The sequence below is a fragment of the Balaenoptera borealis genome (genome assembly GCF_965194805.1).
Source record: "Balaenoptera borealis genome assembly, chromosome: 19".
Taxonomy (NCBI): domain Eukaryota; kingdom Metazoa; phylum Chordata; class Mammalia; order Artiodactyla; family Balaenopteridae; genus Balaenoptera; species Balaenoptera borealis.
The window spans coordinates 60781477-60808962 of record NC_138878.1 but is presented as its reverse complement, the minus strand read 5'-3'; the positions used below and the strand labels follow the sequence as shown (position 1 = coordinate 60808962).

General features: G+C 54.3%; 1 protein-coding gene across 3 annotated transcripts; it reads right to left on the bottom strand.

Annotated features, from left to right (window-relative positions):
• On the bottom strand, positions 1-27263 carry DHX34 (DExH-box helicase 34). 3 transcript variants are annotated; one of them, XM_082368486.1, is made up of 17 exons: positions 27143-27263; positions 23274-24266; positions 20543-20854; positions 19042-19296; positions 16219-16321; positions 15052-15269; positions 11317-11491; positions 9784-9977; positions 9002-9103; positions 7173-7415; positions 6739-6912; positions 6247-6379; positions 4958-5064; positions 2298-2579; positions 1333-1509; positions 979-1117; positions 1-248 (listed from the first exon to the last, which is right to left on the bottom strand). In XM_082368486.1, exons 2-17 carry the CDS (start codon positions 23976-23978, stop codon positions 115-117), a joined length of 3453 nt encoding a protein of 1150 aa, XP_082224612.1. In that variant the 5' UTR covers positions 23979-24266; positions 27143-27263; the 3' UTR covers positions 1-114. The 3 variants fall into 3 exon arrangements, with proteins under 3 accessions (XP_082224612.1, XP_082224614.1, XP_082224613.1); XM_082368488.1 differs by having other exon boundaries at positions 6262-6379; XM_082368487.1 differs by lacking the exon at positions 27143-27263 and adding an exon at positions 25654-25845.
• Between the last annotated feature and the right edge of the window lie 223 nt (positions 27264-27486).

Genomic DNA, 27486 nt, shown 5'->3' with positions numbered 1-27486 from the left:
GAAGTTCCATCAGTGAGACTTTATTCACATATTTATGCTCCCTCCCCGCGTAGGCCGGGGGCTTGGGCGGGAGCCCCGGCCCCGGCCCTGGCCCTGGCCCAGGACTGGCTGGGCTCACACGTGCTGCCTCCTGTGCCGCAGCACCTCCGTGGGCGTGAACAGAAAGTCCTTCTGGCAGGCCTCGCAGTGGTAGGGCCTCTGCAGGGCGGATGCCTTCTGGAGGGGCTCGGGGGCAGCTTCCTCAGCCCCTAAGGGAGAGGAGACGGGAGGCTGTGAGGGGGACGCGCCATTGCATGCTCTCACCCCCACCCAAATCCCAGAAACCTGGCGGGGTTAGGCTCTCTCCTGGCCTCTGGGGACTCCAGCTCTGTGTCCTCCAGGAAGCCCTCCTTGATCAATACACACACAGAGGCGAGTCTTTACTCTGTGTCCCAGGGGGTGAGAGAGACACAGAGAAAGACACAAGCAGAGACACAGAGACTGAAAGAGACAAATAGAGCCCAGGGGTGGGACCACGTGGCCCTACAGCCATCTCCCCAGCAAGCGCCAGCGTGTGGCGTGTGGGGCACCACAGCAGACTCTGTGCCCGGGTCTGCCCACTGCAGCGTCCCCTGGCTGACAACAGGATGGACATGGCCAAGGCAGAGACAGCTGCAGGACAGAGGAAAGAACAAGAGCCACGGCAAGAGAGAGACAGAGAAACAGACAGGAACACACAGGGCGACCGGACAGGCGGAGACACAGAGACCAAAGAGAGACAGACACCACGACCTGAGAACGAGGTGGCTCCAGGGCCTCCTGGTCCCAGGCTCTGGGTCCTTGTGACGGGGTCCGCACGTGGCCCCGGCCAGGGCAGATGGCTGAGGTCGTGGGTCCCCAGAGTGTCGAGCAAGTGCCCAGAGGCACAGTCAACAACCACAGGCTGGACGGACAGCTGGGCAAACACAGGCGCCCCGGCCGCCACCGCCCCAGCCTCACCTGGGGGACCGTCCTGTGGGGCCTTGGGGCAGGTGTTCTCGTGGGCGATGCGCTCCAAGGGCGTGAAGGGCATGTGCAGGTCGCAGTGGGGGCAGGTCCAGAAGGTGCGGAGACAGTCGCTGTACAGGTCCGCATCGCTCTGCGACAGGCAGGTTGTGTCAGGCCTGGGTCCCCGCCGCCCCCCGCCGCCAGCCTGGGACCTTCCCAAAACCCCTCGGGGCTGGCAGGCCCCTTTCTGAAACTGCATCCCTGGACTAAGCTGGAGTGTGGTTGGGGGCAGAGGGTGGGGGGAATCACTGAAGTCACATTTTCAGGGGCAGGAGGATGAGGGGCCAAGGTGGGGTCCGTGCTCACCGTGAGGCAGCTGTAGGTGAGGAAGTCAGTGACTGCGTAGCCCCCTTTGGTGGGATGGGGGGACGGGGTAGAGCAGCCAAAGAGGCCAGGGAGGCTGGGGGCAGCAGTGATGGTCTGGGGTCCCACATAGAGGTTCTGGATTTCCAGCCCTGTGAGCCGCCGGAGGCTGTAGGAAACCTGAACAAAGAGAGACAGGAAATAGGGGAGAGAGACTCAGGCAGACATGATCGGAGCACCTGGATCCAGCCGTGCCGAAAGTCCACCCCTGGACTTTTCAGTTATGGGGGCCAATTGCTTAAGCCAATCACAACACGGTTTCAGATACTCATGACCACAGGCTTGTCTAGAACATTCCCTGATGCCCCATCCCCCATCTCACCTGCCTTCCCCAGACCCCTTCTCTCCTTATGACTGCTGGGAACACATCCAGACCTTAAGTCTGACCTGCAAGTCTGGCCACCTTGCCCCTTCTCCTCCAGCACGTCAGCCTGTTCCCCTTTCCCTGGTCTACTGGGTCGCACCCCATCCACGGGTAATAGCAATAGAATCAGGAGCAATTCTCAACTCCCCACCACTAAAAGAGGTGGGGGATCAGTTTCAAATCTGCTCCGTCCGAATTCTTCCTGTCTGTCCTCCACAAATAGACAGATACCTTACAGCTTCCCTCTCACACCCTGCACGCCCTTAACTGCAAACGAGGGGTAACCTGCACCACACATGCAGTATGTATTCATGAATATCTGTTGAATGAGGGCCGCAGGGGTTAATGGCATGGCTCCTGGGGTCAAACCCTGGCTCTCCCCTTACCAGCTGTGTGATGTTGGGCTTGTCATCAACCTCTCTGGTTTGAAAACCCCCAAATGTGTGCATACTGATGAGCTGGAAGCCAGGCCTTCCAGAGCTTTCATCCCTATGGCTGATGGCCCCTCTGGCCAAGGGGGTGCAGGTGCCCCGGAGGCGGGTACCTTGGACGCCGTGAACTGCAGCAGCTCCCTGCTCAGGGCCGCCACCTCCTTGCGGTTCACGGGGGCCTCCTCCTCCTCATCTCTGTCCTCCAGCTGCCACCGGGCCTGGTGGGCCAGCTGCCGGTCCAGGGTGCTTTCCCAGTGGGCCCGGAGCCGCAGGGAAGCCGCCAGGAGCCGGACAGCACTCTCACTGTCCGCAAGCTGGAGCTCCAGCCAGCCATCGGCCACCAGACGGCAACAGTCACCATTGGTGTCCAGGGACCGGCTGAACAGCAGGAGGGACTGCAAGAGAAGGGCAGGAGACAGGCAGTGGCAGGAGGGGCAGGACGCCATCACAGAGGGGCCCCCGCCTGGCTGGGCTCCTGCCCACCCCCCACTCTCCCACCCACCCATCCAGACGTCCACCTGTCTCTCCAAAGCACCCACCCACCCGCGCAGCCGGCCACCCAGCCCTGCAACAAATACTGGCCACACGCCTACTCTGTGCCAGACACTCTTCCGGGTGCCAGAGACACAACGTGAACAAGATGGACTCAGGCCTCGCCCCACGGAGCTGAAATTCTACTCGGAGAAAGAGACTAATGAAGACTGAAGAGTAAAACACAGAGCAGGTTCCAAGAAGTCAGGGGAGTCGTCACCTGTGCTGGGGGCCAGTGGCCGTCTCTTATCTTCTTAGGGTTGGGGCTACACGTGTGTGTCTTTGTCAACACTCGTCAAATGGCGTGCTTACTATGTGTATGTGTCAATCTCTATACCTTTTATCCTCAAAATATATACACAAATATTGAACGCTAGTTAACGGGAAGCATGCTGAAGTGCTTACAGGTGAAGGGTACCGATGTCAGCAACTTACTTTAAAATGCATCAAGAAATTCAAAAGAAAGCCCACCTATTAAAATAGATTGATGAGTGGAGAGGTGATAAAGCAAAGACCGAATGTTAGCTGTAGGACTGGGGAGTGGGAATATTGAGTGTTCACTCTACACTTCTTTCAACTTTTCTCTTTGAAAACTGTCAAGATAACACGTTGGGGAAAATTCTATGGGATGGGGCGGGGGTGAGTGGATAGGGCAGGACTGGCCACGGGTCGAGGGTCTGTGGGGCTGGTGATAGAATATGAGAGTTCAGTGTGCTATTCTGTCTACTTTTGTGCATGTTTAAAATTCTCCATCATCAGAAACTGTACGGGGCAGGGACAGGGTCAGGGTGGGGCGGATTGAAATATCAGGCAGCATCTCGGCCAGCAAAGCCGTGTTTCCGTCCTGAGGTCCTGCTGATCACCAGTGCTCCGGCCCTCGCCCCACCTCATTCCTCCATCCGGCGCTGGTACGGCATCTGGTGTGGTCTCTTACATTTGTGCTTCTCTTTACCATCTGCCTCCCCCACTTATACATGAGCCCCACGAACACAGGGAATCTTGTCCATTCTGATCACGACTGCATTCCCAGCACCCGGAAGAGTACTTAGCGGCTGGTGCCAGGTGGCCACTCAGTACATGTTTGAACGAAGACATAACGGAGCAGATCAGAGTTCGCTATCTTGGTGCCAGTGGAAATCAGCGTCAACATCTCCCAGGGCTCTAGGAAGGGTTTCTCTCTTCCCTCTACGTTCCCTGGGATGGAAGCGAGGGGGTCGGGGTAACGGGGACGCCCACCTGATGGGGGGAGGCCTTAGGTGTGGCCTGTGACCCTGAGCTCAGGCTCAGCCACTTGCTCGCTGTGGGGCTTAGTCAAGGGACACGCCCTCCTCCTCACTGCCCCCTGCCCCCAGCCCCATCTTCTCCCCTATGAAGTGAGAATTGTGGCCAGGCCTGGAACCACAGGGTGGCCACAGTGGGCACACAGGTGTGGCAGCTACTGCTGTCAGGATCCCCCCCTTGCTGGCTGCAGACACATATACACACGTATATCTGCAACCTGAGCACGTCCTCAGCCTCCAGCGCCACCCGCTCCTGCCCTACAACCGCAGTCGCCTCCTTGCTGGGCTCCTGGCCTCTGCCCCATGTCAGACCCTGTCCCAGCTCTGCTCAGAACCCTCTGGTGGTGGGGCGGAGGGGGATCCAGTCTCACCTGCCTCCCTGACCTCTTCTCCAGCCACGCTCCCCCTCACTGACTCTGCTCCAGCTGTTCCGTGTCCACACCAGGCATGTGGTACCTCAGGGCCTTTGCACTTGCTCTTCGCTCTGCCCAGGACACTCTTCCCGCAGAGATCCCTACGGCTCCCTCCCTCCCTCCCTCAGGTCTTTATTTGACTGCACCTTCTCAATGAGGCCCACCCGGATCGCCTAATTCCACACTAGAACCTGTCCCCTCCCCTCCCCCCTCAACCCACCCCTCCCCAATCCCCTTACCTGTTATTTTCATTCTCCCCAAACGCTTATCGCCCTCTACCCTATCATTTAGTGCTGCACTGCGTTTAGTGCTACTGCCCGCCCTCCCCCCGCGAGATGTGAGCTCCTGGAGAGCAGGAACCGGGTCTTGCCTTGTGCACCTTCCACAGGTCCTGGCACCCGGCAGGCACTCAGCGAGTAATGAATGACAGCAGCCAGCCTGGGGGAAGGTGGCTCCTCCAGGCCCACCCGGGGCCCCCTGCCCTGGGACACAGCCATGGCACCGGGAGCCGGGAGGCAGGGAGGCAGGGAGGCTGGGGCGGGGACACACCTGCAGAGCGGGGATGCGGACGCAGTTCACCAGGTACGGTTTGTTGGTCTCCAGCAGGGACACGAAGGTGAGGAGCTGGTGCTTGCTGCTCATCTTGTCCTTGTCATCTGAACGGGTCGAGGGGACGGCTCAGCTCCCCCCTCTCCCACACCCGTCATCCCCCAGCGGCTGCCTGCCCCACCCGGGCCATTCACACATCCACACAAAGAACACGCTCACGTGTGTAACGATAAAATGCCTGTGGCTTATTCTTAAATACTTTGCCAGGCTGGATGTGATTTTGGCTATTCAGTGATACTAAGAACTACTGTTAATTTTGTTAGGGGAGATGACAGCATTGTGGTGATGCAAAAAAACAATCCTTAAGAATATGATTTTTATTATTATTACTAACTGGTAAGATGTCTGGGACCTGCTTTAACATGCTCCAGCAAAAAGGAAAAAAAAAAAATCAAGGGGACAGAAGAAACAAGGATGGAAAAATGGTGACAGCTACAGCTAGGTAAGAGCACGGAGGGTTCCTCACACTCTCTCTACTTCGAAGATGCTTGGAACTTTCAAAATGTTTTCAAAAAGGAGTAAAACAATGTAATAGGAAGAGGGTAAATTCACTTGGAATTTACAGCACTTAAAGATTAGAGAGAAAATTTCAAATTCTATCTTTGGTATTTAAAATCATAAACCTTACCTTTTGGGGTTACTGTTTACCATTTTAGTGCAGTGTGTTACTTTCTTTACAAACAGGAGAAGGACGAGCTGTGTTTCAGCGCTCAGGCAAAGCACACAACTAGTCCTTCACGTTGCAGACGTGAAGCCCGCTCCTGAGTGCAGGGCCTGCGCCTGGGGAAGGGCACCCTGGTGGGACTGGCCTGGCCCGAGTGCAGCCTCAGCTGAGGCGACTTTTGTGGCCTGGATCCCACTAGAAGGTAGACCGTATCCAACTGCCTGAATGCTGGGGCTGGGGGAGCCCCCCAGGCAGGACCAAGCCCTGAAGTTCACGGGGCTCCCGGGACAGGTCTCCCGGCAGGCGCTGCTCTAACTGCTAAAACCTCAGGCCTCGGGGCTCGGGACAGCCAGCACGTGGTGGGAGGGCGAGGCTCAGCAAGGGGTGGACTTGCCAAGGCCACCCAGCCAGGTCTGGCTCTTGGGACCTGCAGGTCCCACGTCAGAAGCCCCAGCGAAGCTGAATGTGGGGAGGAGCGAGGGGGTAACCCCAGATGGCAAGGGGCACCCTGAGGTCACTGTCTCGCCCCTCACGTCCCCGACGGAGGGCTTCTCCCCACCCCTACCTGGGCTCACGGTACCTCGGCTCCCATCGCCGCCCCTGGCCTCCTGTTCCTGTGTGTGCAGCACCTCAGGGCTGTTGGCGAAGATGCAGGTGGGGTGCAGCACGGCACCCTGCTTGGTCTCGGTGTGGAAGATCTGGAGAAGCCGAAGGCGGGCGCTGGGTGACAGAGGCCCTCAGACTTGCTCTTCCCGCTGCCAGGTTCCCTCCGCCTCATCTCAACTCAGAAGTCTCCTCCTCCAGGAAGCCCTTCCTGACCTCCTCCAAGGCTGATCAGGTCCCCCTCCGCCCCTGGGTCCCCATCCCGACCCCAACCACTCTGGTCATCTGTCTGGGAACGAGTCTATCCCCTGCCCCTGCCACTAGACTGCAGCCCCACAAGGGCATGGCCCAGGCTGTTTCAGTCACTGCTGTATCCCCAGCACAGAGCAGGTGCCGGGAAGGGGTGACAGATGACAAAACACACACGGGGACGGGGAGAGGGAAGGAGACCCACCTGGTCCGAGTCCTTGCGGCCGCTGTTGAACGGGTCCGGGATGGCAAGCTGGGGGTAGAGGCCCCGGCCCAGCACCAGCTTGAGCAGGGCCATCTGGTCCCGAGTCAGGGCCTGGGCCGAGCTGGCGGCCGCCTGCAGCTGCTCCAGGTTGTGCCGGAGCTTAAACTTCACATCCTGGTGGCAACACGGGGGACGGTGGGTTCCCGAGGGCCCTCCCCGCTACCCCAGGGGCTTGTACTGCAATCTGTGGATCCAAGGGTTTCTGTAGACTCCCGTCCATGGAAACCTGCCTCCTGAATGAGGGCAGGGCTGTGTCCTCTCAGACCCCAGAGCAGGGCCATGTCCCATAAGACCCCCAGGGCAGCCCACATCCCCACTCTGATAAACTCCATCCCCACCCACCCCAGGCACCAGTCAGCCCCGCGGCGCCTCACCTGGATGTCCACGTTGTCGCCAGCCCCCTGGGAGGCTGTGCCGCCCCGGTCCTCATCGCTGGAGCCGCCGTCCTGGTCCTCCTGGAGCCGCAACACCTTGCGCCTGCGCCCCTGGCCCTCCTCATGCTGGCGCTTCAGCTGGTAGAGCGCCTGGCGCTCCCGGCGCTGCCGTAACCGACTGTAGCTGTCCCCCGGCTTTGAGGCCTGGGCCCTGGCCAGCAGCCCGTGGTCTTCCAACAGCTCCTGGGGGCGGGTGGGGCCCGAGTGAGGGACACAGGGCAGGCCAGGCATGCTCTGGATGCAGACGCACGTTCCGGTCTGGGGCCTGCTGCTGGCTGGCACAAGACCTCACCCTTAGAGCCACACTTTGCCTCAAATGAAAAACGGGGCCCTTCCTGGGACCTCCCTGCTAGGGCTGTTAGGGCTGAAAGGGGCTGTAGGAGAACAACTCTTTGCATGGTGCCGGGCACATGACTGCTCCAGGAAAGAGCCGTCTCTGTCATCAGCCAACGGAACACCTGGGCCAGCCGCCAGGAGGGAGGAGAGGAGGCCAGGCGATCACCACCCAGGGTCCTCCCCGGGGCCTCCTCTCCACACAGTCGTCAGCAGGCTCCGGGTACGCTCAGAAATGCCAAGACCTGGGCCCCATCCCAGAATGACTGAATCAGAATCTCAGGGGGGGTGGGTGTGGAATCTGGATATCACGGACCCTCCCCGTGATTCCAATGCACATTAGAGACCTACTGCCCACACCTTTGGAAGCAGTCTCCCAGGGACCTACTGGATTGGACCTTCTGTTTCTCATCGAGCCCCGATCAACGAGGAGAGATAGGATATCATATGTGACTCAGAGAGTGAGAGAGAGAAAAGGACCCACACTTTTCATTAGTTTCTGAGCGTCTGGGGCTCAACAAAGGTTGAACCGTCGCTCTTTAGAAAGTCAGAGACGTATAAAAAAAAAAAAAAGAAAGTCAGAGATGTTGAGAGATGCCGAGAACAGCTGGGATGTTGGTGGTCCCCAACGTGGAGACCCCTGCGATTGCGTGGGAGGCCTTGGCAGTGACCGTCCACTCTGGGCCGCAATCTGCCCTCCTGTAGCCGAGAGGAACGGTTACACCGTTATTTTCGTTCCGTGGCACGCTACACGACCGCAGAGAAGTCCTCGGCACTGGATCTTTTTGTGCTCGAATGGAAAGATGCCCGTGGAATATTAACGACACAAGCAAGCTATAGAACCACATCCTCATAATGACAATGAAAACTGCAAACATTTGTATGGGAACACCTGTGTGTCAGGCCCTTCTAAATAGCTCTACGTGTATTAACTCATTTAATCTTCATGGGAACGCTGGGAGGCAGGGGCTGTTTTTAGCCTCCCCGTTTTCAGAGCGAGGAGCTGAGGCCCCGAGAGGCCCAGTAACTCGCCCAGGGTTGCACTGCTAGCAAGCAGCAGAGCTCAGATTCACTGCTGGGACGTCCGGCTCCAAATCTGGTGCCCCGTGCAGCCTGCCGGCACTCGGCCAGCTCGGCTCCCCCACTCCAGAGAAGGCGGCTTTTCGTGAGGATGCGGCTTGTTACCCTGTCCACCCCTCCAGGAAGCCCTCCTGGATCTCTACCCCTTTGCCCGGGCCCCACCCCACACCTGGTGATGTGACGGTAGGGGAGGCACGTGTAGGGTGGGACTCATGACTGTCAGAGGATGGGAAGCCGTGCCGCAGAAGGTGTTCATGCACACCCCACTCCAGCGCCCTCCACCCCCGCTCAGCAGGTCTGTTCCTGGCCCTGTCTGCCTGGGCAGGCCGGCCCTCACCCCTCCTCCTGGGCCTCACCTTGAACTGGCGCCGCAGGTTGGCCATCTCATACAGCCGATGCTCCTCTATGCCCCGGTGGCGGCACCACCTGCGAGAGTTTCTGCTCCGTTCAGATTTCACCTGGGTGGAGGTCCGGCCACCAGAGGGTCAGGGCCTGGCCAGCTGGGAGGAGGGATGGGGGTGCCGACCCACTGCCCAGACAAACCCAGTGTGAGCCCAAACACCAGCCTCTGGGAGGATGGCAGGCAGGCCTGCCGGCCCTCCCTCAGCACCACCTGCTCTCCTCCTTTTTCCAGGTCTCAGCCCCACTGCCCCCTCCTACAGGAAGCCCTCCCAGACACCACATGGGGTCAGACACCCTCCCTGGGCTCTCCCAGCCCCTTGGACTCCCCATCACAGCCCATTCTGGGTGGTCACTGTCCAGGGACGGTCTCTCTCCTGCACTGAACTGGGAGCCCCAGGAGGGCCGGGCCAGCACTGCCCAGAACAGGACCCGGCCCGGTCAGGGAACGTGTGCTGGAGATAGAGCCCCCACCCTAAGGCAACTAAACTCTCTCCAGATGGCACTGGCTTTCGTCAGTGCTTTAGAAACCGCAGGCTCCCCCTCAGGCGGGGGCCTCTGCACGTGCTGGTCCCATGAATGGAGTCGGGGTCCTCCGCAGACAGGCCCGGCCTGCGGAGGGCTCAGTGGTCGTCCCTGGGGTGGGGGTGGGGCGCACAAGGAGGAGCCACAGCCTCAGGGAGGCCCTGGCCCCGTGAAGAACGACAGCCAGACGGGGGCACCCTGCTGTCAACCTCACCTGCACCCAGGTGTTGAAGACGTTGAAGAGCGTGAAGGGGTCGCCCTGGTCACTCTCCAGGGGTCGCCGCGCCGCCACACACTCGGGGTTGCTCTGGGTGCCGCGGGTGAAGGGCGACTGGACGCTGAGGGCGGCGGCGATGGTGAGCACAGGCTCCGCCAGGTGGAACATGGAGCCCAGGATCAGCATCTTCCCTGGGGGCAGACGCCACGCTGAGCCTCCTGGGCGCCTGACAGCACCCCCAGCCCTCTGGGACCCCTGACCCCCCCTCCACCTCACCCACAGAGGGCCTCGGGAGCCAGAGGGACAGAATCAAACCCAGAATCGGATTCCAATGTGATGGAAGACTGTTTCCACCTGCCCCAAGGTCAGTGGCCTGCATGTCATGCATCTGACTCACCCTCACTGTTCCCCTAGCCTACGTTTCCAGAAAGATCCTGTTACACATGTAGCCTCATAAGATAAAGTAGGGCAGTAAAACAAGGCTGTCCCAGAACCCCCTAGCTCTGTCACCTCAGGCAAGTCCCTCCACCTCTCTGTGCCTCTGTTTCCCCATCTGTGAAATGGGTTAACTGCAGCATCTACCTGCTGTGAAGATGAACTGTCACCTGTGAAGCACTGGGAGCTCCACCTGGCACAGAGCAAGAACGGTGACTGAGCCACCTGGGCCCAGAACTGCCCGGCACTGCATCATCTGTGTCTCCTGCTCCGCAGAGCCTGGGGACCGATGGTGCCAGCCTGCCTGGGGCGTGCCTCCCTGGCGAGCGAGGGACAGCCTTTCTCTGAGCCTCGTTTTCCTCAACTGTACAACAGGAGCGCCCAGAGGCCCTCCCCTCACCAGGTGAAGATGAAATAAGGGCCACAAAGTCTTCCACTGACACAAAGCAAATGCTCACAGACTGTTCCCTTTCTTCTCAGATCTGATTCTCCTTGCACTAGCCCTGTTTCCTTCTAAAATAAACAAAAATAGCCATTTCCATAGCTGTGGGTGGCCCCCAGGGTTGGTGGTATCCAGCCCGCTGCCCGTCCTGACGCTCCAGCGTGCCGCAGTGATGGAGACTTTAACGACACTGACACAGGCAGAAAGCTCGCCTGAGCATTATGCTTGGGAAGTGGTGCCCCAGGTGGTAGAACTCAGCTAGGAATATTCTCTGGGCCGTGGATTGCTGGTAGACACAGAATGTCTCAAGTCAGGAGGATTGGGCAAGATGAATATGCCTCGGTCAGCAAGTTCCTCGGGAGGGGCAGGGATGACTCAGGAAGAGCAAGAGGAAGAGGCAGGCGGTTTTGACATCCAACCGCAAGAGAGGGGGTACCACGGTGGAGCTGGGGACAGGCTGTGCAGAGAAGGGAAGTGTCTGTTTTGTTTACTGCTGTATCCCTGGCGCTAGAACAGGACCTGACACAGAGGACCTGAGAATGAATGGACAGGGCCCAGAGAAGGACCAGACTTGCCCCCGGGTCACTCAGAGCGAGCAGTGTCCCACACCCATTCCCAGCACCCTATGTGATCACCCAAAGGGGGTTCCTCACCAATCACGACATCCACAGGCAGCTGGGCCAGCAGGGACCCGATGGGGGTGAGGGCCTCTGAGCTGTCCAGGGCCCCCTGGTCCCGGAGGTAGAGGATGGCCGTTTCCAAGCTGGTTGGTGGGGGGGGCTCAATGAAGGGAAAGGTTCGGGGGTCCCCCACGCTCATGCTCTTCATCTGGAATGAGAACCAAACCCTGTCAGGAATGGGGAACACATGAGCCACTGTGGAACACTGGGGGACTCAGGGATCACAAACTTGTGATACTTTAAAATGCGCAACGTCAAGGCCCATTGTACAGAAGCAGGGAAGGAGGGCCATTATCTGTCTGCCTAGCAGCTCTTCTCCACACCCTGGCCATGGAGCGAGCAGACGATCTAAGCTGGACCAGTTGAGGTTTCTCAGCCCCTGGTCAGAGCGACTGACTAAGGAATGAGCACATGACCTGAGCTGGGCCATTCAGAATCCTTCCCTGGGACTTTGCAGACTGGAGCTGAGAGAGAGAAGCTCCAGCATCCTCTCTGGTTGTGAGGGGCCAGGATGGAAGCCCAGAGCTATTGTGGTTAGTTTTTCCACTGCCTGGAAATTAGCCCATTCACAGCAGATGGAGAAATCCTTAATTTTTCCTAAGCTAGACCCCCACCCCCGCAACATGGACACACAAATCCATAAAATCCCCTTTTCTGCTAACAACAGTTTGAGTTGGGTTTCTCTCACTTTTGACCAAAGCATCCCGACTGATCCAAAGGCCCAGAGGGGTAGCAGGTCATGGGGAGGAAGCAGTGAAACAGGTACCATCACCAGGCCTGGCATGGCATAGGGAAGGAGCACCTCTCTGGTGAGTGGATGAAGGCAAGGCCGGCATGCGGCTCACGTGACCATGAGAGGGTGAGAACAAGGCTCAGAGAGCCTAGGGGTTCAGCCAAAGTCTCTGCGTAAGGTGCCCTGCTCTCCTGGGCCTGATCTGGAGGGCACCGGAAGTTCTGGCATCCACCCAGCAACCAGTGGTACCACCTTCCTCCCTGCTCACGAAGCTGTGGTGTTGTCTGGGAGATCACTAATACTCATTAAAAGACCTGTGAACTAGAAGCTCTGGGTGAGGGGTAGGGCACGGATGTTTTTTGTTTTTTTAAGCGCTCTCGTGATTCCAACGCATAGCTGGGACTGCGAATCACTGCTCTGATCCAGTCGGGCGATGCCACGCCCCCGCGGACAATTACAGGTCACAGAGTGGACACGTGACCCAGTTCTGCTGACAAGACAGGATGGGAGACCAGCCAGGGGGCTTCTGGAAAAGGTTCCCACGGCCTTAAAAATGAGACCCACAAATTGGGAATTCCCTGGCGGTCCAGTGGTTGGGACTCCGCGCTTTCACTGCCGTGAGCCTGGGTTCAGTCCCTGCTTGGGGAACGAAGATCCTGGAAGCTGCTTGGCACGGCCAAAAAAAAAAAAAAAAATGAGATCCACAAAGAGGGGCAGTTCATCGCCTCTGCAGCCAGATAGTAAAGAAGGAGGAGGTGCTGCCCATGGCTACCAGAGCCAGGTGGCATTCATGAGGCACGCTCTGGAGCTTGAAGCCTCAGATGGAATCCGGGCTCTGCCACTTGCCAGCCATACCACATGGATCAAGCTACTTAACCTCTCTGCATCCTTTTTCTCATCCATAAATTGGAATAAGTTTACCTACTACAGAGATTGTGTGAGGAGCAAAAGTTATATACGTAACTCAGGCACCTAGAACAGAGCTAGCACACAGGAAGTGCTAGGTAAGTGCTTTTCATCATCATCATGATCATCGTCATTAGAACGGCTGCTGACAAGCTGAGGCTGGAAAGCTAGAAAAAACCCTGGTCCTTTATGACATCACCATTCTATTTAAATAACCAAGCCTGGGGACTTCCCTGGTGGTCCAGTGGGTAAGACTCCACGCTCCCAGTGCAGGGGGCCCGGGTTCAATCCCTCGTCGGGGAACTAGATCTCGCATGCCGCAACTAAAAAAAGATCCCACGTGCCGCAACTAAGACCTGGCACAACCAAAATATATTAAATAAATAAATAAATATTAAATAAATAAATAAATAACCAAGCCTGGAATTTCCCTATCTCAAGGTTTCTTGTTATGTGAAACGGTACGTTTTCTGTATTGTTCAAGACAGCATTTTTCAAACAGCAGGTTATGTGAGTCAGAACTCCATGACATGGGTCACAACTGGCATTTTTTTAAAAGGAAATCAAATGAACAGAAACAATCAGTGTGCGTCACCCATAGGAAAGGGGGCTGGTTCATGCCTCTCTCCGACCGGGGCACGTGTGAGCCTGAGGCAGATGCCACCTGCTGTTCCCCACTTCCAATTTCTGCTTCTTCCTGAGCACAGAGACTACACTTCCCAGCCTCCCCTGCAGCGAGGTGTGGCCACAGAACTGAGCTCTCACCAGGGTGAGTGGAAGGGAAGCACACTGCTTGTGGACACGGCCCTCACACCCTCCCAAACGTAAGTCCCACGCTCTCTCCCCATTGCTGGCTGACACACATGATGAAGAGGCCCCAGGGAGATGACGGAGCCATGAGAGGAAAAAGGCCCAGGTCTCTGAATAAAGGAAACTGCCCACCAACCCAAGGACTAACGTTCTGCTGTGTTGGCTGTTATGTGAGTGGGTCTATTTGTCACAGCAGCCTAATCTAAGCAAAACTAACTACTGAGATACGAGCCATGACATAAAATGTACTGAGAAACCCTGGTTTTTTGTTTGTTTGTTTTTGTTTTAATAAATTTATTTATTTTTGGCTGCGTTGGGTCTTCGTTGCTGTGTGCGGGCTTTTCTCTAGTTGCAGAGAGCGGGAGCTACTCTTCATTGTGGTGCGAGGGCTTCTCACTGCAGTGGCTTCTCTTGTTGTGGAGCACAGGCTCTAGGCGCACAGGCTTCAGTAGTTGTGGCATACGGGCTCAGTAGTTGTGGCTCACGGGCTTAGCTGCTCCACGGTATGTGGGATCTTCCCGGACTAGGGCTCGAACCCATGTCTCCTGCATTGGCAGGCAGATTCTTAACCAGTGCGCCACCAGGGAAGCCCAAAACCCTGGTTTTAAAAGCCACTTCTTGGGGCTTCCCTGGTGGCGCAGTGGTTGAGAATCTGCCTGCCAATGCAGGGGATGCGGGTTCGAGCCATGGTCTGGGAAGATCCCACGTGCCGCGGAGCAACTAGGCCCGTGAGCCACAATTGCTGAGCCTGCGCATCTGGAGCCTGTGCTCCGCAACAAGAGAGGCCGCAATAGTGAGAGGCCCACGCACCGCGATGAAGAGTGGCCCCCGCTCGCCACAACTAGAGAAAGCCCTCGCACAGAAGCAAAGACCCAACACAGCCAGAAATAGATTAATTAATTAATTAATAAAAAGAAAATTCACCCATTAAAAAAAAATAAATTAAATAAATAAATAAAAATAAATAAATAAAAGCCACTTCTTTTTTTTTTTTTTTTTTTTTAAAGCCACTTCTTGATGGATTTTCTGTTACAGCTGAAAGCATTCTGATTGAGTCACAAGGTTCTTCCCATGACCCTGTGGATTTGGGGGGATAGTTCTCCCCTCAATACAGGATCTGACATTTGGAAGGAATGAGCTCCACTCAGTGGCCTGGCCAGCCCTGCCCTTCCTGACCCTGAAACCATGTCTAAATGCCTCCTGGGTTCCTCTCTGGCACCAGCACTCAGGATCCAGTCCCCTACCAGCCCCTGCCTCACCTGCAGCACCAACGCATCCAGGGCGACCCTCCGAATCTCCGGGACAGGGTAGGGGGCGAAGGCATCGTAGTCCGATTCGGCATAGAGGCGGAAGCAGACACCAGGGCCCGTGCGGCCCGCCCGGCCCTTACGCTGCTCAGCACTGGCCTGACTGATCCAGAACTCCTGCAGCCGCTGCAGTTTGGCCTGCGGGTCGTAGCTCATCTCCTTCACCTTCCCTGGGTGCGCAGGAGGGTAGCAGGGAGGGAAGGGAATGTGTGTGCAGGAGCCACGTGGGCCCTCCATGCGCCTGGCCCTCTACCCAGCTGTTCACTCACTGACACCCTCACTTACTCCTTTGTTCCAGTAACACTAACTGAGAGCTTACTCTTGGCCCCACCCTACCATTTTGTTAATGTATTCTTTAGTTTCCTCATTCACTTATCTTTTCATTTATTTTCTCAAGCCTTTTCTTACTCAGAGGTTCAGTCATCCAACATAAAATTATGGAATCTTTTGTCATCAGTGGCATCAGATTCAATACAATAAGATAACCGCTGACATTTATTGAGCATTCAACCTGTGCCAGATACCAGCCTCAGCCCCCAAATATATTAACTTCTTTAATCCTCACAACCTGAGGGAGGTGCTGTTATTATTGCCATTTTACAAATGAGCAAACTGACGCACTGAGAGTCACACAGCCGGCAGTGTACCTGCAGGCTGGCCCCAGTGTCTCCTCGCCACTAGGCTATGCTGACTTTCCAGAGAACAGTCTAGTTGGGAAGATAGACAATAAATAGATTAAGATATATAAAATATAATGCCCATACTATGAAGAAAAATAAAGCCTCATAAGGGAAGTGAAAGGAGATCACTTAGATAAAGTGAACAAGTGGGCTTCTCTAATGCGGAGACATTTGCACAGGTCCTGAAATAAGGTGAGGGAGTGAGCCGTGTAAAAATCTGGGGAGAGACAGCTCTCAGCAGAGACGATGGTAAGTGCAAAGGCCCTGAGGCAGGCGCAAGCTAGGAAGGCCTGAGCAAGATTAAGATGCTGCCACTGCTCCACAGCCCTAAACACTACCTCCTCCCTGCTGTGGTCCGGAGTTCCCTCACTACATGTGCACAGCTCCAAACCCCACACTTCTCACCAGATCCTTGAGGTAGGTGGGGGGCAGCGCTTACCAGAATCTACGACAAAGCGGATCCCATCAATGGTGACTGAGGTTTCAGCGATGTTGGTGGAGAGGATGCACTTCCGGACTCCAGGTGGGGCCACGTCGAACACCTGGGGTATAGTGAAGAGGCGGCATCAGTGCCTTGTCTTTCTCGCACCCCAGGCCCTTTGCACAACTAACTCGGCACTCACTAACCCATGTGTCCAGTGGCCTCCTGGATGTCCCATGGGCACCTCACAGCCATATGTCTAAAACAGCCTCAGCTTCTACTGAACCCTTCCCTACTCGGGCCCCCATCTGAGAGATGGCTCATCATCTACTGCAGCACTGGGGCCAGACACCTGGGCTGTCCTGGGTGTTCCCTCCCTTCTCACCCACCCAGCCACACCTGATCGTCTTGAACATCTCATGAATTCACTCCCTCCTCCCCAAACCCACAGCCCCTGCCCTGCTCCACGCCCCTCCTTTCCCACCCCAATCCCGCTCCAGCTTCCTCCCTGGTCTCTAGTCTCATCCCCTCCCATCCAGCCTTCACATGCAGCAGAGGGATCTGCTAAAGCACAAACTGGCACTGCCCGCCACCTTGCTCAGAACCTTCCCATGACCCCCCCAGTGCCCTCAGGACAAAGCCCACCACCACACTGGGTCTTCAAGGTCCCTGGTGGTCTAACCCTGCCCACCTCTCCAGTCCCATCTCTCCTGAATTCCCCTTCACAATCTGGACCCAGCCACTTTGAGTGCAGTTTCCCAGCTGTCCCATCTTTCTCTCACCCCAGGCCCTTTGCACAAGCCCTTCTCATGGACCCAAGAGACAGCCAAGCACAGTGGTTAAGAGTGGCTGTCAGCAACTGCAGCCTGCAGGCCAAATCCACCCTGCCACCTGTTTTTGTAAATCAAGTTTTAATGGAACACAGCCTCACCAGGTCAGTCTACAGCTGCTTTCTACCTGTAATAGTAGAGTAGTTACGACAGAGACCATAGAGCCCATAAAACCTAAAAATTTGCCCTCTTCACAGAAAGTCTGCCAACCTCTGGTTAAGAGTATGGGCTCTGGTACCAAATTACCAAGTTCTACGGCCTGGCTCTGCCAATTATGTGACTTTGCATAAGTGCCTACACCTCAGTTTCTGTATCTGTTGAATGGGGACAACAGGACCTGGCAGACAGGGCGGCTGTGAAGATCAGAGGCAACGAGTACACAGAGCTCAGGACTCCGCCCAGCACAAAACAAGTGCTCCACACACTTCAGCTGGGACACGCTTCTCCTTACCCCCTTCCTAGAATGGGGCTTTCTCAGGTCTCCACGTGCAGAGTCCCTTCCTCCAGGAAGCCTTTCCTGAATCCAACAAGACTCTGCTCTCAGAGTATCCAGAGTTCTCCTCTACCACTTGGGGGATTGTCAATTACTTGTCTATCCCCCCTCAGCAGACCAGCAGCTTGAGGGGAAGAACCATATCTCAGCTCCCACTGTGTCCCAAAGAGGCCCCTGGGAGCAAGGGGGGCACTAAGGAGGTGCTCAAAGGTTGTTTCTTAAATCACTAAACAACCAAGTCTGACCTGAAGGGATTCTTCCGGAGGTGACTATGGCAGTCAGCCTCCAGGACAGCCTGGGGGAGTCTCAACTCCCGGGATTCACACCCTAACCCAGTACCTTCCCCCTGAACAGGGCAGACCAGGTTAAAAACTAAGGGATAGGGCTTCCCTGGTGGCGCAGTGGTTAGGAATCCACCTGCCAATGCAGGGGACACGGGTTTGAGCCCTGGTCCAGGAAGATCCCACATGCCGCAGAGCAACTAAGCCCGTGCGCCACAACTACTGAGCCTGTGCTCTAGAGCCCGCAAGCCACAACTACTGAAGCCCATGTGCCTACAGCCCGTGCTCCGCAACAAGAGAAGCCACCGCAATGAGAAGCCCACACACTGCAACAAACAGTAGCCCCCACTCGCCACAGCTAGAGAAAGCCCGTGTGCAGCAATGAAGACCCAACGCAGCCAAAAATAAATAAAATTTAAAAATTTAAAAATAAATAAAAATAAATAAATAAAATAAAACTATCTACTATCTGGAAATTAAAAAAAAACAAAAAACCAAAACCAAAAAAACTAAGGGATACTGTTTTCATCATTTTTAGAAATGATGGTTTGTGATTTCCAAAGCTAGGTCATAAAAGATGTTGTGGCTTCTACTTTGGTCTCTTGGGAAGAGCCAGCCACCATATTGTGAGGCCACTCAAACAGCCCCCTAGAGAGGCCCCCAGCCAACAGCCAGCTCCATCTGACAAGATAATCCTCCAGCCCCAGTTAAGCCTTCAGATGAGAGCATCCCCAGCTGACATCTGACTGCAACCTCATGAGAGTCCCTGAGCCAGAACCATCCAGCTAAGCTCCTCCCAGATTTCTGATCTACAGAAACTATGTGAGATAATGAATGTAACAGTAAACGTGCTGCTAGGTTTGGGGGTAATTTGTTACACGGCAATCAATAACTAAGACAGTGACCCAAAAGCCTCTCTCCCAGCACCCTTCCATTCCAACCAGGCGGTCTCTTCACCTTTCCCCACACCCCACTCACAGGTTCCCACCTCCAGGCCTTTGCTCAAGCTGGTTCCCCCCCACCTGGACTGCCTTCCTCCCTCTTCTCCTACTCAAAACCCTCCTTGTCCTCCAAAGCTCAGCTCCAATGCCTCCCACCTCATCAGGAACTCAAAGGTGGGAGCAGCCCCTCTGCAGCCCACAGCCCTGGCTTGTGGGGTCACATCAGTCCTGCATTAGCCGCCCTCAACCCCTCCTAGACCCGCATCTGCCCCACGCGGCCTGGCTGCATGCGCCACCTTGTCCTGGTCGGCCACAGAGAGGGCACTGTGCAGCGGCAGCACCGCCCAGCGCTGGGTGTGGCTGGCGTAGGTCTGGGCGGCCTCGAGCACGGCGCTGATCTCCGCCATGCCACTGAGGAAGACCAAGAGGTCACCCCGCTCCTCGGGTGGGTACTTATTGTCAATGGCCTCCAGCACCCTGAGGAAGGGCCGCGGGTCCAGCTTCTCCGACTTGGATGTTGTCGGCTCGGCCTCCTGCGGCTGGTACACGACCTGTGAGGAGACAGCCCCAGGCAGGAGCATACCTTGTCACTCCAGCTCCCGAGCAACGGGGCGGGGAGGTCACAGGCTGACAGAGAAGACACAGATCAGTCAGGCAGCAGACAGCACACTCAAAGACGATCATTTGAGGAGGATGTAATAAAAGGTCAAAGTATCAAGGTAATTGGAAGGTTTCTGGGGTGCTGGTAATGTTCATGTTTTTTAATCCGGGTGCTGGCTCTATACAGGTATTTAATTTGTGATAATTAATTGAGCGGTACACTTGTGATATGGGTACTATTTTGTATCCAGAGTGTAACTCCAACAAGAACAAAATTTTAAGGGGCAGAGTTGGGATTAAAACTCTAGAAATCACTTCTCTGAAAGCATCCTCACTGTTTCTAATGGCTACTTAGAAGACAGACTGATGGGCATTTAGACCCAGAAACCACAAGGGACAGTGCATCTCCTGGTGCTAGGAACCTCAGAGCTCTTAGCAATTCCTGGGCCCAAAAACAAGAGGAAGTAGTGGTTATCAAAACCATAAAGGAGAGAGCTGTGTGGAGAGACATCTCGAAAAGGAGCTGTGACTTCGGGTGAGGGTCACAGTTCACTGGAGACCTCGGGGGAGGGGGCTGACTCTCCTTTTCCCACTGGTCAACCAGAAGGCAGAGGGGAAAGGGGTCCGTTTGTGCCTCCCAGGGAAGACAGGAAGGTGGGGAAGGGACAAGGAGATCTGGAAGGGCAAACAGAAGCTATCAAGCACAGGGCCATGTCTGTCTGTGAGTGGGATTCAAGTCCTGGCTTTGCCACTTCTGAGATACTGCTAAACACCCTGTAATGCACAGGGCAGCCAAGAATTATCCAGACCCAAATGTCAAAAGCGCTGAGTCTGAGAAACCCTGCCCTATGAGATGGTAGAGCAATGAGAAAAGAGGAGCCTGGGTCCCTGAATGACCACGTAGAACAGAGCTGCCCATCAGCCTGGACCAGCCGCACTTGGCTGGCTTGGGTTATATAAGAAAAATTTATTTCTATGTTATTTCAGCCTTTAAATTTTGGGGTCTCCTCTAACAAGCACTTAGCACTCTATCCAGCACACTGTAAATGCTCCAAAAACAGCAACTTTAAAAAAGAGAGAGAGAGAACATCATTAATCAAAGAGATGGGAAACAGAGAAGGAGAGAAGAGAAGGGACATGTCCAGGGTGGCCAGAGACCAGGTGGGAAGTCTGGGGAGGGGGGAGGGGGGCACCGACCGTGATGGGGAAGAGCCTCCCGGGCACCTGTACCACGGGGGCATTGCCGAAGTAGCTGGAAAAGAGCGAGATGTTGATGGTGGCGGACATGAGGATGACCTTGAGGTCAGGTCGCTGGGGCAGCAGGCGCCGGAGGATACCCAGGAGGAAGTCGTTGTGGAGGTGCCGCTCGTGGACTTCATCCACGATCAGGACCTGGTACTGCGGCAGGCTGGGCTCCCGCTGGATTTGCCTCAGGAGCAGCCCCACTGTCAGGAACACGATCTTGGTGGCCGCCGAGCGTGTGCTCTCAAAACGGATCTGGTAGCCGACCTGGGGGTGGGGGGCAGTGGGAGCGTGTGGTCAGGAGAGGACCTGGACCTGGGCCACAGCCCCTCGCCCTCCCCAAACTGAAAATCTGAGCAAATGTCCCACATCAGACTCTGGAGTCCAACAGGTTTGGGTTCAAGTGCCACCTCTGCCACTTAGTGCTGTTGACTTGGGAAATTCCATCCCACAGATGCATATTTTTTCCTCCTAGATGCTGTGAGAATTACACGTGCTAATGCACATACAGTACTTGGCACAGAGCCTGATGTATGATACTAATTAATTATAATAGTAATGCTTAACCTTTCTTTGAGTCCTTTCTATGTATCAGGAACTACTTTAAATCTTTATGTATATCAACTCACTTCATCCTCACAACTACCACACAATATAAGCGCTAGTATTACCCTCACCTCAGAAATGGAGAAACTGACACCAGTCATCCAAAGTAAAACCGCTAAAAAGTGTTATTGAGAGGAAATGTATCTTAACCCCTACTTCACATCATACACACATTGATTTCAGATGAATTACAGTCCTAAATGTAAAGGTTTTTAGAAAAAAACAGAACATCTTCATGACCCTAAAGTATGCAAAAATTCCTTACACAGAACCCAAAGAGTGGCAACCATGAAAAGAAAATGACAGACTGTATTATATTTAAATGAAAAGACACCATCATCAAAAGACACCATTCAGAAAATGAAAGGAAACTCACAGAATAGAAGACAAGATTTACAATACATAAATTCCACAAAGGCCTCATATCCAGATTCTATAAAGACATATAAATCAAGAACAAAAGCACAGAAAACACAAAAGTGAAATGGGAAAAAGACTTGAACAGACCCTTCACAAAAGAGGATCTCCAAATGGCTAATACATACATGAAAAGGCACTCAACGTCCTTAGTCATCAAGGAAACACAAATTAAAACTCACAATGCAGGGACTTCCCTGGTGGTCCAGGGGTAAAGAATCCGCCTTCCAATGCAGGGGACACGGGTTCGATCCCTGGTCGGGTAACTAAGATCCCACATGCCGCGGGGCAACTAAGCCCTCTCGCCACAACTAGAGAGAGAAAAACCTGCATGCCACAACTAGAGAGAAGCACGCGCGCCACAAGGAAAGATCCTGCATGCCTCAACAAAGATCCTGCATGCCACAACTACTACCCAACGCAGCCAAAACAAAACAAAACTCACAATGCAAATTAAAATGTGGTATCACTACAGACCCACTGGAAAATCTAAAATGAAAATGATTAACCATAACAAGTATTGGTATGACCCAGTGATCCTACTCTTAGATATATACCCAACAGAAATACGTACCAAAACACACCAAAGGGCATGTTATAGAATGTTCGTAGTGGTACCATTCACAAGAGCCTAAAACTAGAACTCTCCCCAGTTCCCATCAACAGTAAAAGGAACTAATATCTGTGGTGCCTTCACAGTGGAATACCATACAACAGTGTGAATGAATGGTGTACATCTACATGATAATACTATAGGTGAGTCTCACAAAACTAATACTGAGCAACAGAGGCCATAATTGGCAATAGTGAGCAAGAGAACATACTTTTTGATTCCATTTATAAAAAGTAAGAAAAAGAGGGACTTCCCTGGTGGTCCAGTGGGTAAGACTGTGCTCCCAATGCAGGGGGCCCCGGTTCAATCCCCGGTCGGGGAACTAGATCCCGCACGCATGCTGCGACTAAGAAGTCCACATGCTGCAACTAAAAGATCCCGCGTGCCGCAACTAAGACCCAGCACAGCCAAAACAAACAAACAAATAAATAAATAAATTTTCAAAAAAGTAAGAAAAAGAGGAGAAAATAATCTGTGACATTCTATCACTAACGCGGGTCTGATAATCTAGCACTAAAATGACAATCTATCCCTAAGAATAGTGATGACTCTTGAGGCCTCAAGGCAGTAACTGGGAGGTGAAACGAGAAGGTTTCTGGGGTGCTGGTAAGTTTGATTTTTTTACCTGAGTGCTAGTCACAAAAATGCAGTCAACTTATGAAAATTCACAGAGTTATATACGTATGATACGTGCATTCTTCTGTATTGAGAGTATGATAACTTCAATAACAAAAATGTTTAAGTGGCCGAGCCAGGATTAGAACCCTAGAACTCCTTAGTAGGAAGCATCCTCATTCTTTTTTGTGACTGCCTAGAGGAAGACTGATGAACACCGAGGCATTTCCGATTTTTGACTGTTAAAGCGCTACACTGGGTAATGTTAGTGCTTCTGTCATTTGGACCATCTCCAGGCCAACTGATAGATAAATTTCTAGAAGAATCATCACTGGGTCAAAGGGTAAGTGCTTTCGTAACAATACTGCCATAGGGCAACCAACTTATTCCGCAAGGTCACTGGGAAAAACCGGAAACCTGTTCTGTCCCACTCACCTGTGAGCCATACTGACTGAGGCTCTCAAAGCCAACCCGCTTGGCCAGTGAGATGCAGGCGATTCGCCGGGGCTGGGTGCATGCCACGTGACTGAAGCCAGCGGCCAGCAGGTACTGGGGCACCTGAGTGGACTTGCCGCAGCCCGTGTCACCTGCCACCACCACCACCTGGTGCTCCTTCAGCGTCTGCAGGATGCGGTCCCCGTACTGGGCGATGGGCAGCGCCACGCGCTCACGCTGCAGTTTGGCCAGCCGCCCAAACGCCTGCTTCTGGCCAAAGTCCAGGTAGTGCAGCAGGGCCTGGCGGAACTCAGACACTCTCTCCGGGGCCAGGCGCCTGCCTAGCCCCCGTGGGCGCCGAGTGTCGGGGCCAAGGACGGAGAGGTTGATGCGGTAGCGTGGGTCGTAAGCGCGAGGTAGGTCGGCCAGTGCCGGGATGCTGTGCTTGCGATGCCTAGAGTCTTTCTCCTCCTTGCTGGCGGTCTTGAGATTCTGGAATCTCTGCAAGCGTTCAAAGAAGGTCCAGAACTTCTGGCACTCCTCAGAACCCTGCCGGATATAATCCTCATCACCGAAGAAGGCGTCCTCGAAGAGGCGACGTGTCTCTGGACAATTCCAGTCCCATTTCTCTGGGTCCTCTTCCTGATGGGGAGCCGGGGGTCGGTCTCGGGGACCCCTGCCCTCCCTTGTTCTGGGAGGCGGCATGCCGTGGCTAATCCCAGTGTTGTCACAAAACTGGCCTCAGTTCTGATCACCTGGACCAGATATTCTCAGCCATTCCCCACCTCCCGCGGTGAGAGGCCAGTGCCTGCAATAAGGAAGCACTTTCCCTTCAAGGAGCTAATTTCCTCCTCGGGGGTGGGATAGGATCACGGCAGGTGCTGGCAGAGTAAACGGCCTGCGGCCTGGGTCAAGCTGGTGACACGCAGGGCACCTCATGACTCCTGTGGTGAGCTCTGGGATGGACACAAGTTCATCCTGGGATTTCGGGCCCTGAATGTTTGCGGGAGAGAAGAGAGGACATTCATTCATTTTTAGAAGCATTTACAGAGAGCCCGCTGTTTCGCAAGCACCGGACTAGGGGGAGGGTCAGCAATGAGTAGGAGCACGGAGTCCCACAGGTGGTCATTTCGCCAGACTGGACAATCCCGAGATGGAGGCTGCGGTAAAGGAAGCCCAGGGGGCTGCGGCAGCCTTCCTTGACCGTGCTAGAGAGTCAGGGAAGGATCCCCGGACGAGGGAATGTTTGACCTGAAGGAAGGAAAGTCATGTGGCCAGTCAACAGCAGAACGTGGTCCTGAGAGGTAATAACATGAGAGAGTTGTGGTCCACTGAGTTTCAGGACCCCTGGGAACCCTTTGCAATCAAGTGCACAGTTTTGCAAGTGTTGCATTATGTATGTTTTGTTTTTGCCTGCCCGGCACTTCTTTTTTTTTTTTTTTTTTTCAGAAAAACGTATGCACTTTCCTTTGGAGAGCAGCCCTTGTTGGAATCCACCTGGTTCCCACTGCCTTTAAGTTAAGAGAATTCCTACGGGTTGGGCAAGTGACAAAGGCCTGGCCAATCACAGTAGCCTACTCCCCCTTTAACCAGTGACTGGTCTGAGGAGTGGACACATTGGCCCGAGGAGGGCCAATCAGGGCCTTTCCCTGGAATTTACACTGTTATTAGGAGAGAAAAGCTTATTTACTGTGGCTAAGCAAGGACAATATAAACAGGGAGTTGTCTGCAGTAGCTCTTAAATAGTCTTTCCTAGAAATCTATCCTACAGAAAAGCCTGCACGTGGGCACAATGAGGCACACACAGGATGGTCAGCGAGCAACTACAAGGAGAGAAGTGGAAGAGGGACGGGGAGAAGCTTGGCATCATCGTTTAGTGCCTGAGGCTTAGTTCCCTCCAACCCTCCACTTCATGGCTACACAAGAAAATGTCTTCTTCTTAAGGTTTGGTTTCTGACTCTTTAGCTGCATAAGTCCTAACTAACAAAGCACATCCCCTCGTATGTGCAATTTTCTGGAGGGAAGCCCATCACTCAGATTCTTAAAAGAGTTTATGATCTTCAAAGGGTCCCGAGACTTCCATGGTAAAGACTTCATGGTCAGGCAGATCTGGGTTTGAATCGCAGCTTTATCATTTATCAGATGTGTGACCACTGGCAAATTAAACCCTTTGCGGTTTTCTTCATCTATAAAATGGGGACGATACCCATCTCAAAACACTGCAATGTTTATCACCTAGCCTGGCACAGAGAAGCTAAACAGGTAACTGGTACGCAAGTCCAGTGCTTCCTCTGCACCATGACTAACAGCGAAAACAGTGAGAGGAACCACGGGCATATAACCTGGGCAAAAAATTTACACTCAAATGGCCACAATTCACCTTGGTTCATTAGCAGTGCTTTCACCTACTCTGCCTTCAGTCTCTGAGGGCCATCACGGAAGAGTCCAGAGGTTCCATCTCTGTAGCCTCAGAGGGACCCAGACCAACCCTGGGAGTTATTAGAGCCAGGGGAGGGTTTCAGCTGAAGAACTTGAGAACTGGCAGAGCTGCTTCCCACAGAAGCAGTAGCCACGTGTGGGGATGTAGCCACGTGTGGGGGTGTCTGGGGAGTGCACATCACTTCCTGGTAAACACCTGGGCTGCGTGATGCCACAGCACCTTCAGAGGGAATTCCTGTTCTGGAAGGGAAGGAAAAGGCCTTGGAAGACTGCCGTGACGCTGAGCCAGTGTTCCTCAGAAAAAGGCAGGGACAATTAGATGGAGGAGAGCATTCCTCCCAGACTGCTGACTGCCTATCCTTGCACGTGGGCCAGACTGAGAGCACCCTCATGACTCTCAAGGAATCCATTCTCTTAAGACTACCTTTTAGACTTCTTGGATCTACTAGTTTCTCTGTAACTGTGTCTCGGACCATCTCTTGGTCTCTGGGCCTGTGTTTCCTAGGCTTAAGGCTTTTCCAGGTTTTCTCTGCTTCCCTATTTCTCTCCTGTCCGGCTCTCCGTCTTCAGATCTCTTGTCTTTCTTGGTCCATCTTGCTCACCACCCTCATCTCTCTTCCCTTTCCTTGCCTGGTCCCATCTCTTTTCATTTATCTAATGTGCTCCCATTCTGATTCTGTTCTTTAGTCTGATTTTCTCTCCAACTGTCTTTCTCGAACTGTCCATTCGACGCCACTCCACTTCAGTTTTCCATCTGACTGTCTCATTTTCTGTTTGAATCTTTTTTTCTGACTCTCCGTTTTCGTCTCTCTCCATCACTCTCTTCCTCCATCCTGACTCTCTCATTTCTCTCCACTTCTCCCTAAAATTGTGTCACTCAGTTGTCTGAAGCTTTAACAAAGCTAACATTTACTTCGGGCTGACACATGTATCAGGTACTATTCTAAATCACTCATATATATTTATATGCATACATACACATCATACACACATATACACACTTTTCTCGCAACCCTGGTTTTCCACTCTCATCTTTCTACGTTTCCCTCCACTTCCCAAGTTCCCGGTGCGATCACATTTCTCTCGTAGTCCCTCTGAGCCTCTCTCGGTAGGACCCATCAGCCTCTTGCCCTCGACCTCTCCAGTCTTCAGCTTCCCTCCTCTCTCAACCTCCCCGTCTCTCGGTCCCTCAGTTTCTCGAAGCTTCTTTCCGTGCCTCCATTTCTTTCAGCCTCTCTGACCCTCAGGTTCTCTCAGGAACGCTCAGGCTCCACCTCGGTCTGTTTCTCCCGGCTGCTCGGCCTCCTCCAACACACTGCCTCATCTCGGGATTTCCCTCCCCCCCTCAGCTCGCTCCCAACATGTTCCCGGACCCGATCGGACTCCGGTCCCCGCCGCCACCGCCTTGCGCAGCCGCCCCACCCCCTCACCTCGTTAACCGCCGCGAACGCGTCAACTTCCGGACCGCAGGATCCCTCACGAGCCCGAAACCGGTCCTGCGCCTGCGCACGCCATCCTCACAGCCCAGCCCCGCCCCACTGTAGACATGAACCAGTGAGCAGCTGCGGACGCCCAAGACTCTCTCTGCGCCTGCGTACAGCACGCTCAGGCCCCGCCTCGCTTCGGCCGGAGCCTCGGGTGACGCTGCGCCCTCTAGGGGTCGGTGGAGGCGTGACGGTGGAGACTTGCTCTACCTTGCGCTAGAACAGCTAGTACTTGCAGCTGGGGATCGCCCGGACGCTGGGGTTTTAGCCGAACTAGGAAGCTGGCCGGA